This window comes from Clarias gariepinus, chromosome 3 (genome assembly GCF_024256425.1).
Source record: "Clarias gariepinus isolate MV-2021 ecotype Netherlands chromosome 3, CGAR_prim_01v2, whole genome shotgun sequence".
Taxonomy (NCBI): Eukaryota; Metazoa; Chordata; class Actinopteri; order Siluriformes; family Clariidae; genus Clarias; species Clarias gariepinus.
Window position 1 is genome coordinate 37,093,884 of NC_071102.1, and position 15,998 is coordinate 37,109,881.

At 40.3% G+C, this 15,998-nt stretch overlaps 1 protein-coding gene across 1 annotated transcript in view; it reads left to right on the forward strand.

The window, feature by feature from the left end:
- stx1b (syntaxin 1B) overlaps positions 1–15,146 on the forward strand; it is a 29,348-nt gene extending 14,202 nt beyond the window's left edge. The window contains exons 2-10 of the mRNA XM_053493410.1: positions 3,200–3,274; positions 4,040–4,139; positions 7,476–7,550; positions 7,714–7,787; positions 8,922–9,030; positions 9,324–9,397; positions 10,265–10,402; positions 10,493–10,603; positions 10,951–15,146. Coding sequence (XP_053349385.1) covers positions 3,200–3,274; positions 4,040–4,139; positions 7,476–7,550; positions 7,714–7,787; positions 8,922–9,030; positions 9,324–9,397; positions 10,265–10,402; positions 10,493–10,603; positions 10,951–11,031 — 837 coding nt within the window. The 3' untranslated portion in view covers positions 11,032–15,146. The remainder of the gene's footprint in view (positions 1–3,199; positions 3,275–4,039; positions 4,140–7,475; positions 7,551–7,713; positions 7,788–8,921; positions 9,031–9,323; positions 9,398–10,264; positions 10,403–10,492; positions 10,604–10,950) is intronic.
- Positions 15,147–15,998: the final 852 nt, after the last annotated feature.

A 15,998-nucleotide genomic window follows, 5' to 3' on the forward strand; every position in this document is an offset into this window, starting at 1 on the left:
CTGATACCATTGCAGCGGTAGTCCTGCGGTCCCTGGCCCTGGCTAGGCTCACCTACCGAGCGGGCCCGAGCTGCGGGAGATCGCTCGGCTCAAAGCATGATGGTCGTCAGCCGCCGCCCCGCCAGTATAATGCAGAACAATCCCTGCTATCCGTTATCACCCAAATGAGGATGGGTTCCCTGTTGAGTCTGGTTTCTTTAAAGGTTTCTTCCTATTGCCATCTTAGGGAGTTTTTCCTTGCCACCATCGCCGTTGTCCTCGGCTTGCTCATAGAGGATAATCTTATCATTTTGATTCATACACATTTACATTTTATACAAACTTAAATAATTCTTTTGATTGTGTAAAGCTGCTTTGCGACAATGTCAATTGTTAAAACAAATTTGTATACAAATAAAATTTTATTAAAATTGAATATATAGTCGTAATATACAGTCACAAGCATCAAAACAACAGCTTTAGAGTTTAGTGTTATGAGCTAGACACATGTGTGAACATCACCAACAATCAGAATTCCTTCTTTTTTTTCTCTCCGTATACAGCTATAGTTTTGCTGCCAGCCTGCTGTCTGTTGCTTTAGTAGTAGTTTAATTTAAAAAATGCTTATTTGTTGTTTTGAAGCCAAACTGCACCTGGCTTCCCTTGCCATAGTCCTGAGAGATGTTTGAATGTGACATGATGGTAGCCTCATCTGACTGGTCAATCCTTAAACTTTTTTTTTTCACCCATTTTGGACTGAAATTAGAAGTGCAATACCGCGTTTCACCACTCCTGTACTACATAGTATTTAGGGGTCGCTGTTTCACTCAAATTCAAAATACTCATTGAACAGATGGCAAGATGGCTGTCAGGAACAGAGCCGAAGAGTTTATCACAGAAACGAAATGGATAAACTGAGTGTTTCTTTTCAAATGAGTAAAAAAAAAAAAAAAAAAAAAAGTTCAGTTACACATAAAGGAAAATAGGTTTCCTTTGACATTTGCTTATCACCACCATCAACAACAACAATTATATTAAAGTATTTTGTTGCTCCTTCTCACCACTAATGCAAAACAATAATCTTAGGTTTATTTTCATTTGCACTGTAAAAGTTATTTCAGATTGTGTTGTAGAGAGATGGAACTGATTGCTGGTTATGTCATTAAGCTAATCTGCCTTTCCTGAAGAAAAGCTTAAACACTCTTTGCTCTGTGCTGAGATGCTTGATCATCCGGAATAATGACTTCATAATCACTGAACATTTTTTACTTGACTTAATAAGAAAAGTGTTTAAAATCTCAGCTTTGTGTTAAGGTAACAATCTCCATCTCCGCTCCTTTCTTTCCTGCCATGAAACCCCATATTATACTTGAGGGAAAATTAGATTGTGTGTCATCTTCTGTTTTGGACCATCACCAGACAGAAGCTCCAGGATCATCTCCTTGTTGAGTGCAGATTCCTGATTCATTACCTACATGCAATCCTCCACACTCCATGATGGCATCTCTTGAGGCCACAGGAACCTTGTTTTTTCCTGTTGAGGTGTTAGTGCTGGTGCGTGTCTTTCTGCGTTCAGATGATCTCTTACAGTCACAAGCATTGACTCCTGTTTCTGCCCTCTTGTTTTGTCCTGACCCTCTAACACCCTGTCCCCCTGACCCTTTGACATCCTCCTTGCTCTTCCCAAATCTTTTCCTTTTATACCCTTCTCCCTTGCAGCACATTAGACACGGCAGCCTGGGAAAGGCAGCATCTTCTGCCACACTCTGTGCTGGATTACCTTCCTGAAAGAGTTTTATAATCCCATTTTTTTAATTGATCACTCTCTCTTTAATCAGCATACATATCGTGAAGGTCTGTAAGCTCTCTCTTTAACTGCCGGCTCATTTGCATATTTAGATGCAAATTACAAGATGCTTCTATTTATTTTTCGTCTACATTTTCTGAAAAGACAATATGCCATTAATTAAAATAATTTAATTCTTCTGAGTGTTCAGCCGTCAAATCTTCAATGTTTTGTGTTATATGTGTGACCTGAAAGCTGGCCGTCCTTTTAGTATGATGCGTCCATCATTCGAGGAGGTCATGTGACAGCTGAAATGGAATTTGATTGGCTGAAGATAAAAGAACTCTTTTATTTGTATCTTGTATAAAAACTGGATTATGCAAAGGGCTTTCAGCTAATATTGTCTAGCGTCGCTTCTCTACCCACAAAGCCATATGTGAGAGCGCTCTCTCTCTCTCACACACACACACACACACAGACAGAGTTATTTATATCACACTCACGCAGTCTCTCTACATGTGATCTGTGTATCAGTGGCCCATTTTTCCGGTCAACATGTGAAGAGCAGCAGCGTGTGATTCCATGTCCTTCACGCAGCTGCCATGTCATAAACGAGTTTCCCTTCCTGTAGTGCTCACTACTGAGCACTGTATACTAGAGTGTGTGTGTGTGTGTGTGTGTGCGAGCTGATCATGTGTAAACGCTTTCATTTATTCATCTATTTATTTTGTCTGTATTTCAGCCAATTAGCAATGTTAGCCTGAATAACACACGTGTGGTTTGGAACATGCCCACAGTATATATAGTGAACAGGTGTAACGTTTGGGACACGGCCACAGGGTGTATAAACTGTAGTGAATAGGGGTGTGGTTTGGGACACTCCTATAGTGGATATACTGAATGGGGGTGCAGTTTGGGACACTCTCACTGTGTATATAATGAATAGGGTGTGTGGTTTGGGACATGCTCACAATGTATATAGTGAATAGGGGGTGCGGTTTGGGACACTCCTACAGCGCATATGGCGAATGCGGGGGGTGGTTTGGGACACTCCTACAATGTATATAGTAAATAGGGGTGCAGTTTGGCACACGCCTAAAATGTATATAGTGAATAGGGTTTGTTGTTTGGGACACGCTCACATTGTTATATAATAAATGGGGGTGTGGTTTGGGACTACGGTTCGGAAGATCCCAGGTTCAAACCCCACAACCACCAAGTTGCCACTGTTGGGCCCTTGAGCAAGGCCCTTAACCCTCAACTGCTCAGATGTGTAATGAGATAAAAATGTAAGTCGCTCTGGATAAGAGCATCTGCCAAATGCCTAAATGTAAATGATTTGATATTTTTAGTTAAAGTGAATTTAATAAGTGTGTGTGTGTGTGCATGTGAGAGAGCGATGAGTGTGTAACAGTTGATTGTTTTGTGTTTCAGGCTAAGGACAGTGATGATGATGAGGAAGTCGTTCACATTGACCGAGGAAACTTTATGGATGAGTTCTTCGAGCAGGTAAATAATCAATAGTTACACTTACTGCAAATAATAAACAACCCAAAAAAACTCCCAAAAAAAGACCCACACCTCAGCTTCAGAAAGTGCAGTGTTAGACGTCCAGGCTGCCGTCTGTTGGGAGTACATTGTAGTGCCCTACTTCTCTTCCTCACACACAAACAGACACACACACACCACAGTGCATTATGGGTATTCTGTGTACACCATTTTTTCACTGAAACTGTCCTGGTGCATTGTGGGAAATTAACTCTTGAGTGTTTTGGAAATTTGCCACTATGGCTACAATAAGCAGCACAAAGAATGAGCAGATAGAAATGGAACACCATGCAGATCTCTGTGTGTGTGTGTGTGTGTGCGCGCATGTGTGCGTGTGTGACGTGTTTAATGTGGTGTGAGGTCATGAAGCAGATAATATTAAAAAAAAAAAGTTCAGTGTTAGTGTCAGATATTGTTTAATTCCATTATGTCACAGCACTGCGCCCCCTTCTGGGTCTGTTTGTGTATTTCAAGATCATTTATATTGTACACACTGTGTACCTTTAGAGAAAACATTTTACGCTTTCGTTACAGTATATAGTTATAGTGTAGAGGTGTTGTAAAATGTAATTAATAATAAGGTTAATGTGATTAATAATAAAAACTATCGATTAATAATAACAAGATTAGTGAAAATAATAATAAAATATGACCTGTGGGTCTGAGACAAACCCAGCACTAATCATATTACAGGTGTAAAGTGGTGTACTGTGTGTGTGTGTGCAGGTGGAGGAGATCCGGGGCTACATTGAGAAGCTGTCGGAGGACGTGGAGCAGGTGAAGAAACAGCACAGCGCCATCCTGGCCGCTCCCAATCCTGACGAGAGTGAGTACTGACTCCGTCTACCTCCAGCAGCATGCTATACACTCAAAGATATTTCCCCTTAAAGACTCACACACTTTCCCTTAAAGACTTACACACTTCCCCATAAAGACTCACACACTTCCCCTTAAAGACTAACACCCTTTCCCTTAAAGACTCACACACTTTGCCTTAAAGACTCACACACTTTGCCTTAAAGACTCACACACTTCCCCTTAAAGACTAACACCCTTTCCCTTAAAGACTCACACACTTTGCCTTAAAGACTCACACACTTTGCCTTAAAGACTCACACACTTCCCCTTAAAGACTCACACACTTTCCCTTAAAGACTTACACACTTCCCCATAAAGACTCACACACTTCCCCTTAAAGACTAACACCCTTTCCCTTAAAGACTCACACACTTTGCCTTAAAGACTAACACCCTTTCCCTTAAAGACTCACACACTTTGCCTTAAAGACTCACACACTTTGCCTTAAAGACTCACACACTTCCCCATAAAGACTCACACACTTTCCCTTAAAGACTCACACACTTTCCCTTAAAGACTCACACACTTCCCCTTAAAGACTCACACTCTTTCCCTTAAAGACTCACACTCTTTCCCTTAAAGACTCACACACTTTCCCTTAAAGACTAACACACTTTCCCTTAAAGACTCACACACTTCCCCTTAAAGACTCACACACTTCTGCTTAAAGACTCACACACTTCCCCTTAAAGACTCGCACACACACTTCCTCTGACAATCTGACGGGCACGTGACTGTAAATACTGGCCCCCCCATGAGCATTTGGACATCTTATTTATTTATTTATTTATTTATTTTAGCGTTAATGTAAAAAATAATCAATTGCATGAAAGTCAGACATTAACACTTGGTTGGAGATCTTTTGGAGTTAATGACCATCAAATGCTGGACATTCTCTGAAGCGATGCCAGGTGTTTACTGCAGCCCTGTTTAGTTACTGCTTGTTCTTGGGGGGTTCGACCAAGTGAAATGCAGCTCAGTGACATTCAGCTCAGATGATGAACTCGACCGCTGAAGAACATTCCTTTTCTTTACCTTTAATACATCTCGGGTTGCTTTTAAAGTAGACATCAAAGCCTTCTACAGTGTGAAGCTCCATCCAGTGAAGTGTGCAGCATCTGGGTGGATCACCCTGTACATTTTGTGTTCCTCAGCAGTCCTGTCATCAGTAAATGCAGGGGAACCCATAAAGGTGACCCCAATCAGCTGTCAGAGATAAACTGGTGTACTTCAGATCTTTAGCACTTCCCTCTCTCCAATGTAGTGCTTTTCGTGCTGTATGTTCTCCTTGTGTTCTCTGTACGTTCTCTGGTGACGTCTTCTCCTGGTTGTTGAGACTGTTCTCTGATCCTCAAAGATGTTCTTCACCTGGGGGGTTCGTTTCAAAGGTTTACTTCGCTAGCAGCTCTTTGGACATTTTCCACATTTCAGCAAATATCAGCTCACTTGTACGTGAGAGGGGAACTCACATCTGGCCGTGGAGCTGCCAAGCATCAAGGACGATGAACAACTTTGTCATTGTATGAACATTTTTGGTCTTCACTGTGTATGAGATGTTGAGGATTTTGGGAGGAGGATTTGGGTATGTCAGAGGGCAGAACTTCCTAAACTAGGTTTAATTTCTTGAACAGGTTCGTTAATTCATTTCACTTCTTCTACTGGTCTTTCTCTCTCGCTCTCTCTCTTTCTCTCGCTCTCTCTCTTTCTCTCTCTCTCTCTCTTTCTGTCTCTTTATTGCTCTCTCTTTTAATATATCTTTTTTAAAAAGAATTCTCCAATGTTATTTTTCTGTTGCGGGGTGTTGTGTGGGCCGAGAGTGGGCCGTAACCACACACTTACTCTTACTGATGTGTGATTCATTTTCATATCGCATGTGTGTGGTTACAGTACTGACTCACTGCATGCTTGCTTTTATTTTATTTTTATTGTTTTTGTTTTCCCCATTCTTCCTTCTGCTTTTCCTCAATTTCTTTTTACTGCATGCTGCATGAAGGACACAGAGTGAGTTCTACCACTGCAATGCGCGAACACACACACACACACACACACACACACACACACACACACACACACTGCAGGTGTGAGGTTCTTCATTATCTGCCCTCCTGTCTTTGACTTTTACTGTAATCTATCTATCTATATTTATATGCTCACCGTCCACTTTATTAGGAACACCCCCTGCACATTCTCGCAGTTATCTTTTCTGCTAATCAGGTGGCATCAGCACAACCCTTACAATCATGCAGATACAGGTCAGGTGCTTCGGCTAGTCTTCACATCAGACATCAGAATGGGGAAAAACTCTCCGTGGTACGGGTTGTTTCAGGTTTGCTGGTGTGAGAATTCCAGAAACCGTTGATCTCCTGCTGGGATTTTCACACCAACCAGTCTTTAGAGTTCACACAAAGTGGTGTGAAAAACCAAACAAATATATCTATATCCAGGTGGGAACACCTAGCTGATGAGAGAGGGTCAAAGGCTGCGCTGGTCTAAGCGCTATAATAATTACTCTTTATGAACATGCTGAGAAGAAAAGAACATCAGATAATTTCCTAAAATATTCAGTTAAGACATGTTAAGCAGCTTAGAACACGACATCGTATCTGTGAAGCCAAGCTTCGTACATGATCAAAAATATTGGAACACGTGTCTGACAGGTGTTACATGTTGCCCAGATGTGTCCTGATAGACTGCGATTGTTCTTAAAAAAAAAAAAAAAAAAAAATGAAGACCAGATCCTGAAGACCTGTGGAAGAAAAGCAAGCTATTTCTCCTCCTGAAGAGGAAACGGAAGAGGGAAACCTCACAAAACACACACCACCTGAATGAAGCTGTGCTAAAAACCCGGAAAAAGCATCAAAAAAGAAAAGAGCAGCCGTGCGGTAAAGTCATTAGGTCACCAGCGCGATGCATTTAGTATAGGGGGGGGGGGGGGGTGGCACGCAACCAGGTGTTATATTTACTTTCGTTTACTTTAAAGCTGTTCCAATACTTTTGCTCAACCGAGAATTGCAAGGTCTGACACCAAGCCTTGCTTCGTTCTACGCTGTTAAACACGTTTAGAGTTAAACATCAGGACCTGAAGCTGGAATTCTGATCCATCATCTCATGATCATCTTCTGATCTCAAACTGAAATGTCTTCAGTGTCGAGCAAAACAACAGAATTAATCTCGCTGTTCCAATACTTTTGAATACAAGTGTGTTCGCATATGTACGTGTGTGTGTGTGTAAATGTAATGCTATTTTACATCAGGCCGAGAAAAAAAACGTGTCTAACCCTCCTGTCTGTCTGTCTTTAATAAGAAACCAAGCAGGAGTTGGAGGATCTCACAGCTGACATTAAGAAGACAGCAAATAAAGTACGCTTAAAATTAAAAGGTAATGTTTATTATTCATCATTAATGTGGCATTGCTTTAATAACTACAGTTTAAAAAAAAAAAGCACTGAATTAGTACAGTGTTGTATTTGTATTTATTAATTTTATTATTGGCGCTTATAATTTGTTTAATAGTACAAAAGTGTTACATTTTCTTCCCTCAGCAATCGAGCAAAGCATTGAACAGGAGGAGGTGATGAACAGATCATCAGCAGACCTGCGAATCCGTAAGACACAGGTGAGTAAGTGTTTAGAATGTGAAGACATGCAGGTGAGAAAATGTAAATCATATAAAAAAAAATTTAGCTCTGCATAGATTGTTGATCTCATTAGGTTTATGACATTAAACGCGGTGCTGATGTTTGAAAAACGCAGGTTATGGACGCTAGCTGTGTTTTAGCGTACTTTGTAGCAAAGAGATTAGCCTTTTGCTTACTTGCGGCACTTAACCACAATGAGAGAAACTTTCTCTCCCTTTCTCATTCCTTTAACATTACTGTAGTAAACGATTGTAAATAATTGAACACACACTCAGAGGTACAGGCTCGGCGTGCTGCAGTCAGAGCGTCTCAATGCTGAAGGCCATTTTTAGACGCGTATTCTCCACAGCGAGGAGGCTGCGTCTCTCAGATCCCACAGGATTACATAACACCGTGCCATGGAAGTTTTTTGTAGAGGCAAGCGAGGATTAGAAACGGTTTTATTCTGCTTCAGTGTTTCATTCACACACCCACTCGTGTACACACACACAGCTCAAATTCACTCATCACTGGTGCTCATAAGCTGATGATGGGCGCCATTTTTATTTCATCCTTTAAAACAATTGTGGCTCCTGACTTTAGAGATTCTCTGTACTGCTTGACTTTATAACAGCTGGTGGGTGACTACACATGATGATTTACACACAAATAAGAACAGAAAAATAGTCATAAATCACATCTGGAGTGTGTGTGTGTGTGTGTTGTGTTATTGTTACTGTATATATACAGTAACAATAATACAATGAGTAATGGCCCAAACCCTGACCAAGTGCAAAATATGCAGATAGTGCAGCAGTGTGTGATTTGGGACACAGCCTTTATGTAGTCAGGCTCTCTGTATTCAGGCTCCCTCTGCTGGTCGGAAATGGAATTAACAAAGAATTCAGTCACTGCAGCAAGTTAATTCAATTTCTTGCTTAGATCATTACTAAATTGTATTATTGTTAAAAAATAAAAAAATAAAAAAATTCTTTCACAATGCTCTCTGTACACTATTCCTTTTTTTTTATCCTATTGGACCCAGTCTGTTCTGTCCATATTCTTTCTTCTCTTTAAAATGCTAGTTTGTATGTAGGCCGGTTTGCTAAATTGCTTTGTTTCTCGTCTCTCAGCATTCCACCCTGTCGCGCAAGTTTGTGGAGGTGATGACCGAGTACAACACGACGCAGTCCAAATACAGAGATCGCTGCAAAGACCGCATTCAGAGACAGCTGGAGATCAGTGAGTCACACACACAGCACACACGCAAACGTTTTAGCTTAAGTTAGCACACCAAGCTTGTGTTATTCAAACCATTTTATTATCCCATCTTAGGGAGTTTTTCCTAGCCACTGTCGCCGTCGTCCTCAGCTTGCTCATCAGAGACAATATTATCATTTTGATTCATACACATTCACATTTCATACAAACTTAAATAATTCTTTTGATTGTGTCAAGCTGCTTTGCGACAATGTCAATTGTTAAAAGCGCTATACAAATAAAATTGAATTGAATTGAATTGATTCTTCCATCAGCTGGAAGAACGACCACCAACGAGGAGCTGGAGGACATGCTTGAGAGCGGGAAGCTCGCCGTCTTCACTGATGATGTAAGCAAGAAAGCCGCTATGCCATAACCTGAACCATGTGCTTCACTTTGCTAGTTAATGTATTAAAGAACAAATGTTTCAAGAATTGGGCTTTTAAAAGCGTATTATGAATCGTGTTCTTTCTAAGAGTAATTTTAAGTTTTATTTTGTAACTTTTACTTTCTACTCAGATACAATTATGAAGAAATTCAGCACTTTTTATTCTGGTGTATTTCTATTAAAAGCAGGCATTAGGTACTCCCTACATTTTGCCCGACTATCCCAAATCTGGCATTTTAAGGTTTTTTTTGGGGGGGGGGAAACTGTACCAGAAGCGATAATATCGCCACCTGCTGGCTGTTATATTTAATTAACGCTTTAAGGTTGTTTGCCTTCCCACTCAGACACACCCAATCAAGTAGCAGGTGTTTGAGCTTTTTCACTGTCAGCACTGACCAGAACCCATGGCTCATTTACTGAACAGATTTTTCAAACATGTAATGTTTGATGTGGGGTATTAACCTAATAGTTCACCTGATCCATGAATGGTTTTTAGGTGCTAAAGAAATAAAACAAAAACATGACCTCTCCCAAATGATTCCGAAAGCAGAGAGAGAGATTTACCTATATTCAGCATGACGTTAAGTCTTTATTGACTCACTGCTTTTAATAGTCAAGTACAACCGAAGGCGGATACCTTTGTACTTTTTTAATAATCAGAAATGTAAACAGAGGGCTTCTGCTTGTACTGCGGTAATAATTTAAATGGGGTCTCTCACTAAAGTACAGGTTTTGTGTTCTTGGCCCACCAGTGTAAACAGCCTCACCTATACTCAGGCGCTCGTTATTAATTATTTTTATCAGTAACGCTGGCCGTTTTTTCTGTAGATTAAAATGGACTCCCAGATGACCAAACAGGCCCTGAACGAGATTGAGACTCGTCACACAGAGATCATCAAGCTGGAGAACAGCATCCGCGAGCTGCACGACATGTTTGTGGACATGGCCATGCTGGTGGAGAGCCAGGTACCGGTCACATTAATTGGAGGTACTGGGAAAAGGAGTGTGTGTAAGACAACCTACTAATGCAAACTCTATGTGTGTGTGTGTTTTCAGGGGGAGATGATTGACAGAATCGAGTATAATGTTGAACATTCGGTGGATTATGTAGAGCGAGCCGTTTCTGACACCAAGAAGGCTGTTAAATACCAGAGTCAGGCGCGCAAGGTAACATTGTAATGACTGTTACATTGTATTGACTGCTACATTGTAACAAATACTACTATATACTAACTGTTACACTGTACTGATTTTTCATGCTGAAATGACTGTTACATTATACCAACTGTTTTGCTCTAATGACCGTAACATTGTAACAGCACTTGCCTGTAATCTCTGTCACGCTGTAAATAATCTATTGTTAGAGTGTAGAATCTCTGTTACTGGCCGTGTTACAAATGACTCAAGCGTTTCAATTACAGAAACTACTTTGAGCCACAGAGTCAAAAGGAAACCCAGAGACAATGTAAAAAGTGTGAAACACTCATGAGTGTGTTTGTATGTGGTTTTTGCAGAAGAAGATTATGATCATCATCTGCTGTGTAATCTTGGGCGTGGTCCTGGCATCCACTATCGGAGGAACTCTGGGCTTCTAGACTCGCAGAGTGCTGACGAAGAGGAGCAAACACACACACATACACACACACGTATATATATATATATATATATATATATATATACTCTCACACCGCTAGGAGATACAAAAACTCCTGTTGCGTTATAAATCACATAAAAACAAAAACACACCAAAAAAAACTAAAATATAACTAGCGGATTAAACCATATATGAGAAGAGAAGGGATTGAATAGATTATAAATGTTCTATTTACACACACACACTGTACATGTAAATGTATTGAACAGGAGAAACAGCACATGGGTTTAAACACCTGTACAAATATAACGCTCTTCATTTGCTTCTTCTTCTTTTATTCAAATTCTTTGTTGTTGTTTTTCTTTTTACTTTTTTTTTTTATTTATGTTTTTTTTTTTCTCCAGGGTGTTTATTCCAGGACAGCGCCATTGGCTGGCTTGTGTTCGAACCTTTAGCTCGCGCACCTCCTCTCAAGGGGGCGTGAGAAACGCTAACGGTCACGGGTTCGTCAGGAGGGACTCGTCCTTTAATACAACAGCACCGCGTTTAGTTTTAATAAACCAAAAAAAGTTACAAACAGGTCGCGTGAACACGTGGTCATGCTAGCACAGGTATATAACGTGCCACCAAGAGAGACGTGTTAAACTATGCAGCTTTCATACAGAGACGCTCCTGCTTTTAATAACGTTAACACGGAGAGTGGAAAGCACTATAAATAAAATGTAAATGAATTCTAGAGAACATTAACAGATTAGCACACGACTAGATTAAGGTTTAGTAATATTTCATTTTAATTTCTATGTGCATATGCAACACCACTGCTGCTTTATTTTTATTTCCGATGTTTTAAAGCATCAAATCGCTTTTTTAATTAAGATTTTTTTTGTTTTGTGTTGTTTAATATCTTAAAGTCTTTTTCGTTCATTTCTTTGTGACTGATTTCAGGCTGCGTCCCAAATTTTTCAGCACCACCCTACAAGTAAAAGCGTTACTCATCTGTAGGGGGTGTGTTTATGGGCGGAGACCAAGATATCACATGATCTCTATAGGTGAATATATACTTTTTATATTTATAACTTTTATTTTTGACTTGAGGCGGAGATGTGTTTAGTTTCTGCTTCACCTTCTTCAAACCCAACATGAATTCCTAAAGCTTTGCCAAAGACCGTCTCTGATTGGCTGACGCATGGACGCATCAGCACTTTTTTTTTTAACATGATGTCAATCCATACATTGTTCTTTTTAATATTAATGATAGCGACGCTTCACTTCAAGAAAAACAAAAATCCCTAAATGTATGTGAAGCTCTGCCTTTCATCAGCTCCTTCAACTGAAATGGCTCCGCCCCTATTTCCCCATTTCAGTGGAACCCATACTAGCAGTCAGTGGTGTTATGTGCGGACTTTGGGACCCAGTGACGGGGAGATAAACGTGGCGACAGTGCCGAATCCCGCTAGATGAGAATATATAAACCTGATGTTTATCAGATGCTCCAGTCCACATGGGGGCATGTTAGAGTCCCTCCGTTCGAACCGCGACCCTCGCTCTGCTCTAAGGCGCATATGATATTAGTATTTGTGAGTCACTGTAATATGGTGTGTGTTGTATCTCACTGCAGCATGGTTTAGTCATGTGTGTGTGTGTGTGTGTGTGTGTTGAGTGTCAGACGCGTACACGTATGGGGTTCGATATGCGCGTCGTTGTCGTTGCTGTTTATTTTTTACTCTTCGTCAAAAAGGCATGCAACGTCTGATTGGTCGGTTTTTGCATGATGACTTATTGATCAAGTGTGCACTTTACAGTCCGAGAACACACACCATCACACAGTCCAGCTTTTATCTACCAGGTTGTGGTGGGGGAGGGGTCTTTATTACTCACACACACTGAGTCAGGTTCTGTTTTCATAACTTATCTTGACTTATATTGGTTTTTAAGTGCAAAAATAACAGATAGAGAGCTGGGGATAAATGTAAGGGCTCCGAGACGGTGCTGTGGGTTCTGGAGGTTCCTTTTTCCACTGTGCGTCTTTTTTATCATACCTGTTTTGTGTAAGCGTGTGTGTGAGTAATAAAACTCAGAGATTTATGCTAACTTGATAATTTGCTAAGCTGCTTATTTATGAATGAACTCAGACGTTTTTTCGCTTGTTAGCCGTTTTAAGCTTTTGCAGTTGCTCAGAAGGCAGCGGTTTATATTTTCGGTCGGCGGTGACGTCTAATCTCACATTTTATCACATGTCCTCTCTGCTCAGAGACATCATCAGATATTAAACCCAGAATCATCATACAGATAATAACACTGACAATAATGTGGGCGCTGACCTGGATGAAAGATTTCTCACTCTTTATAAATATATTTATTTATATATTTATTTATTTATGTATGTATGTATTTAATAATAATTTTTTGTAAGTAAGAGATGAGTTAAGTGTAAGTTTTTTTTTTGAGTTTGTTAAGAAATTTCACAAAATTGTACAAAAGGAAAAAAGCATACATTTTTGTTTTGTGACTTTCAGCGACCTCAAATGTTTAGCTTTTGTTTGTTTTGTTTGCTTTTTAAAATATTATAATTGTTTGTTTTTTTTTCCTTTGATTTCTGTCCTTGTTTGTCAATGTGTCAGTGGATTTCCCCACTCCACTTTGGGGACAGTGTTTCTGCGCTCCGGTGTTTATGAAGGAGCGCAGAGGATATTTATAAATCACATATATCTCATAATCAGAAAAAATATAAAATAAAATCCAGTGACGTTTTGCAAAGGGGGAGGGGATGAGGAAGAGGAGGAGGATATGAATAATGGAAAATGCTGAGCGACCAATCCGATCTGAGGAAGTCGCACTAAGAGTCACGTTGACGATATTTGCTTGCGATTTAGTCGAACCGATCTGGATCTTTGTGTCTGTAATTATTGTAAATAATTTAAAGAGAGATTAAAAAAGACCTGCATGTCTATGTATAAAACAATCTCAGCGGTTCCTGTCAAAGTTGACACTTCTTGTTTTTTTTCTTGTTGTTTATTTTTTTCCCGCCCCGGGTATCCGTCTCTCCGTCCGCCTGCAGCTTTTATTTTTGAAATTTATCTGGATGAATTTGAGACAGATCCGACCTCCAGGCGGTTAGTTTGAAACAAATACGCTCAGAGTTCTCCGGAGGAGACTCTGAGAAACGTGCTTCCTCCATTTCTCTCTCTCTCTCTCGCAGGTGGAAACGAAAAACAGCAGCCGGGGTCAAAGGTCACGGTTTATCTCTGGCGCTCTGGATGAATAAACGCAGTCGCTCGTCTCCCTAATTAAAAGCGCAAGGTCTGCGAGTGTAGACGCAGCTGTAGATTAGCGATTATTAAATCTTTTTTTGCTTGGCTGATAATCGATTCTGCAAAATTTGATTTTACAATATTTTGGGCAGAGGTGAAGTCCGTCTCATGTGGACGCTTTTCCGCATGAGACTGCGTCCCCATCATCCCGCTTTTGCTCGGAGTGAGGGTTGAGCTCCCACTCGCCTGTTCATTTGTGTAACAAGTCACTACGCAGTGATCTAACATTAGACGTAAACCTGTGCAATACTCAGCAAAGGGCTGAATGAGTGAACCACCATAGACCCGCCTGCATTTTTTTTTTCCACCAGTAAAGGATGAGACGGACGACAATAACCGGGCTGGGAAAACGGATTGAGATTAAGGAGGACAATTAACAAGCTGCAACTTTGGCGGGAATCACCACGTTGTGTCCTTTTTTTTCCCTGTGTGTGTGTGTATGTGTGTGTACTGTATTGTATAAAAAGAAAACACAGAAACACGCTATCTTTCCCTCGCTCTCTCTCTCTCTCTCTGTCTATCTCGCATTCTCTCTTTCTCTCGTACTACTGTTTGCTGTTCTGTTTAGTTAGTGTGACGTGCCAGTATACCCTCTTGACCTTTGACCCCTGTGCCCGCACTCTTTACCCCCTCTCTCCATGGATCTTTAAGACGACGACTCTATGCAGATGCTGTCTTTTATAAGTGTGTCAAAAAAAATTTAAGTTTGAAAAGAAAAAAACATGAAAAAAGAGAAACCCCGTCCAACAGACATTATGAAATGAAACAGAAAATGAATAAAGAAAAGCATTGTTCAGTGTAGTGACCGCTGTGTGTGTGTGTTTATTTACTGATACAAAACATCTGGAAGCTAGAAAACACTGAGAACTATACCTCCAACGAATAATATCAAAAACATGACATCATCTGATGATAATAAAGATATTACTAGTTTCTAATGTTCTGGCTGAGCGAGTCTCTCTGTTGCTTTAGATGTGTTTTTGAATCCTGTTTTCTCACCATCTCAATATGAACTTCCCAATCAGTGATAATACTCTGTGTGTGTGCACAACCTACATAACCCACTCTCTGGAACAGCTGATCAGAATGAACTTCCAGTCTCTCTGATTGGCCGGTTTTGTGTCACGTGTTCCTCTGTGCCAGTAAGAGTGAGCTCAGCGCTGCTGTGTTAAAGCCTGTTATTAATAAATAATAAAGTTTTATTGTGCAAATGTCACTTGTACAGCACCTTGCAAAAGTCTTCATATCCCCTTGAACTTTTTCACATTTTGTCACATTACAACCACAAACGTAAATGCATTTTTGGGGGGATTTTATGTGATAGACCAACACAAAGAGGCACGTAATTGTGAAGTGGAAGGAAAATAATAAATGGTTTTCAAATGGTTGTGTTCTGCCCCATTGAGTCAATACTTGGTAGAACCACCTTTATTACAAGTCTTTTGGGGTATGTCTCTACCAGCATTTTTGTCAAATTCTTTGCCTATTCGTTTTTTGCAAAATAGCTTAAGCTCAGTCAGATTAGACACAGAGTGCCAGTTAACAGTAGTCTTGCCACAGATTAAGACTTTGACTGAGCCATTCTAACACACGAATATAGTTTGATCTAAGCTATTCCATTGTAGCTCTGGCTGTATGTTTAGGGTCATTGTCCTTC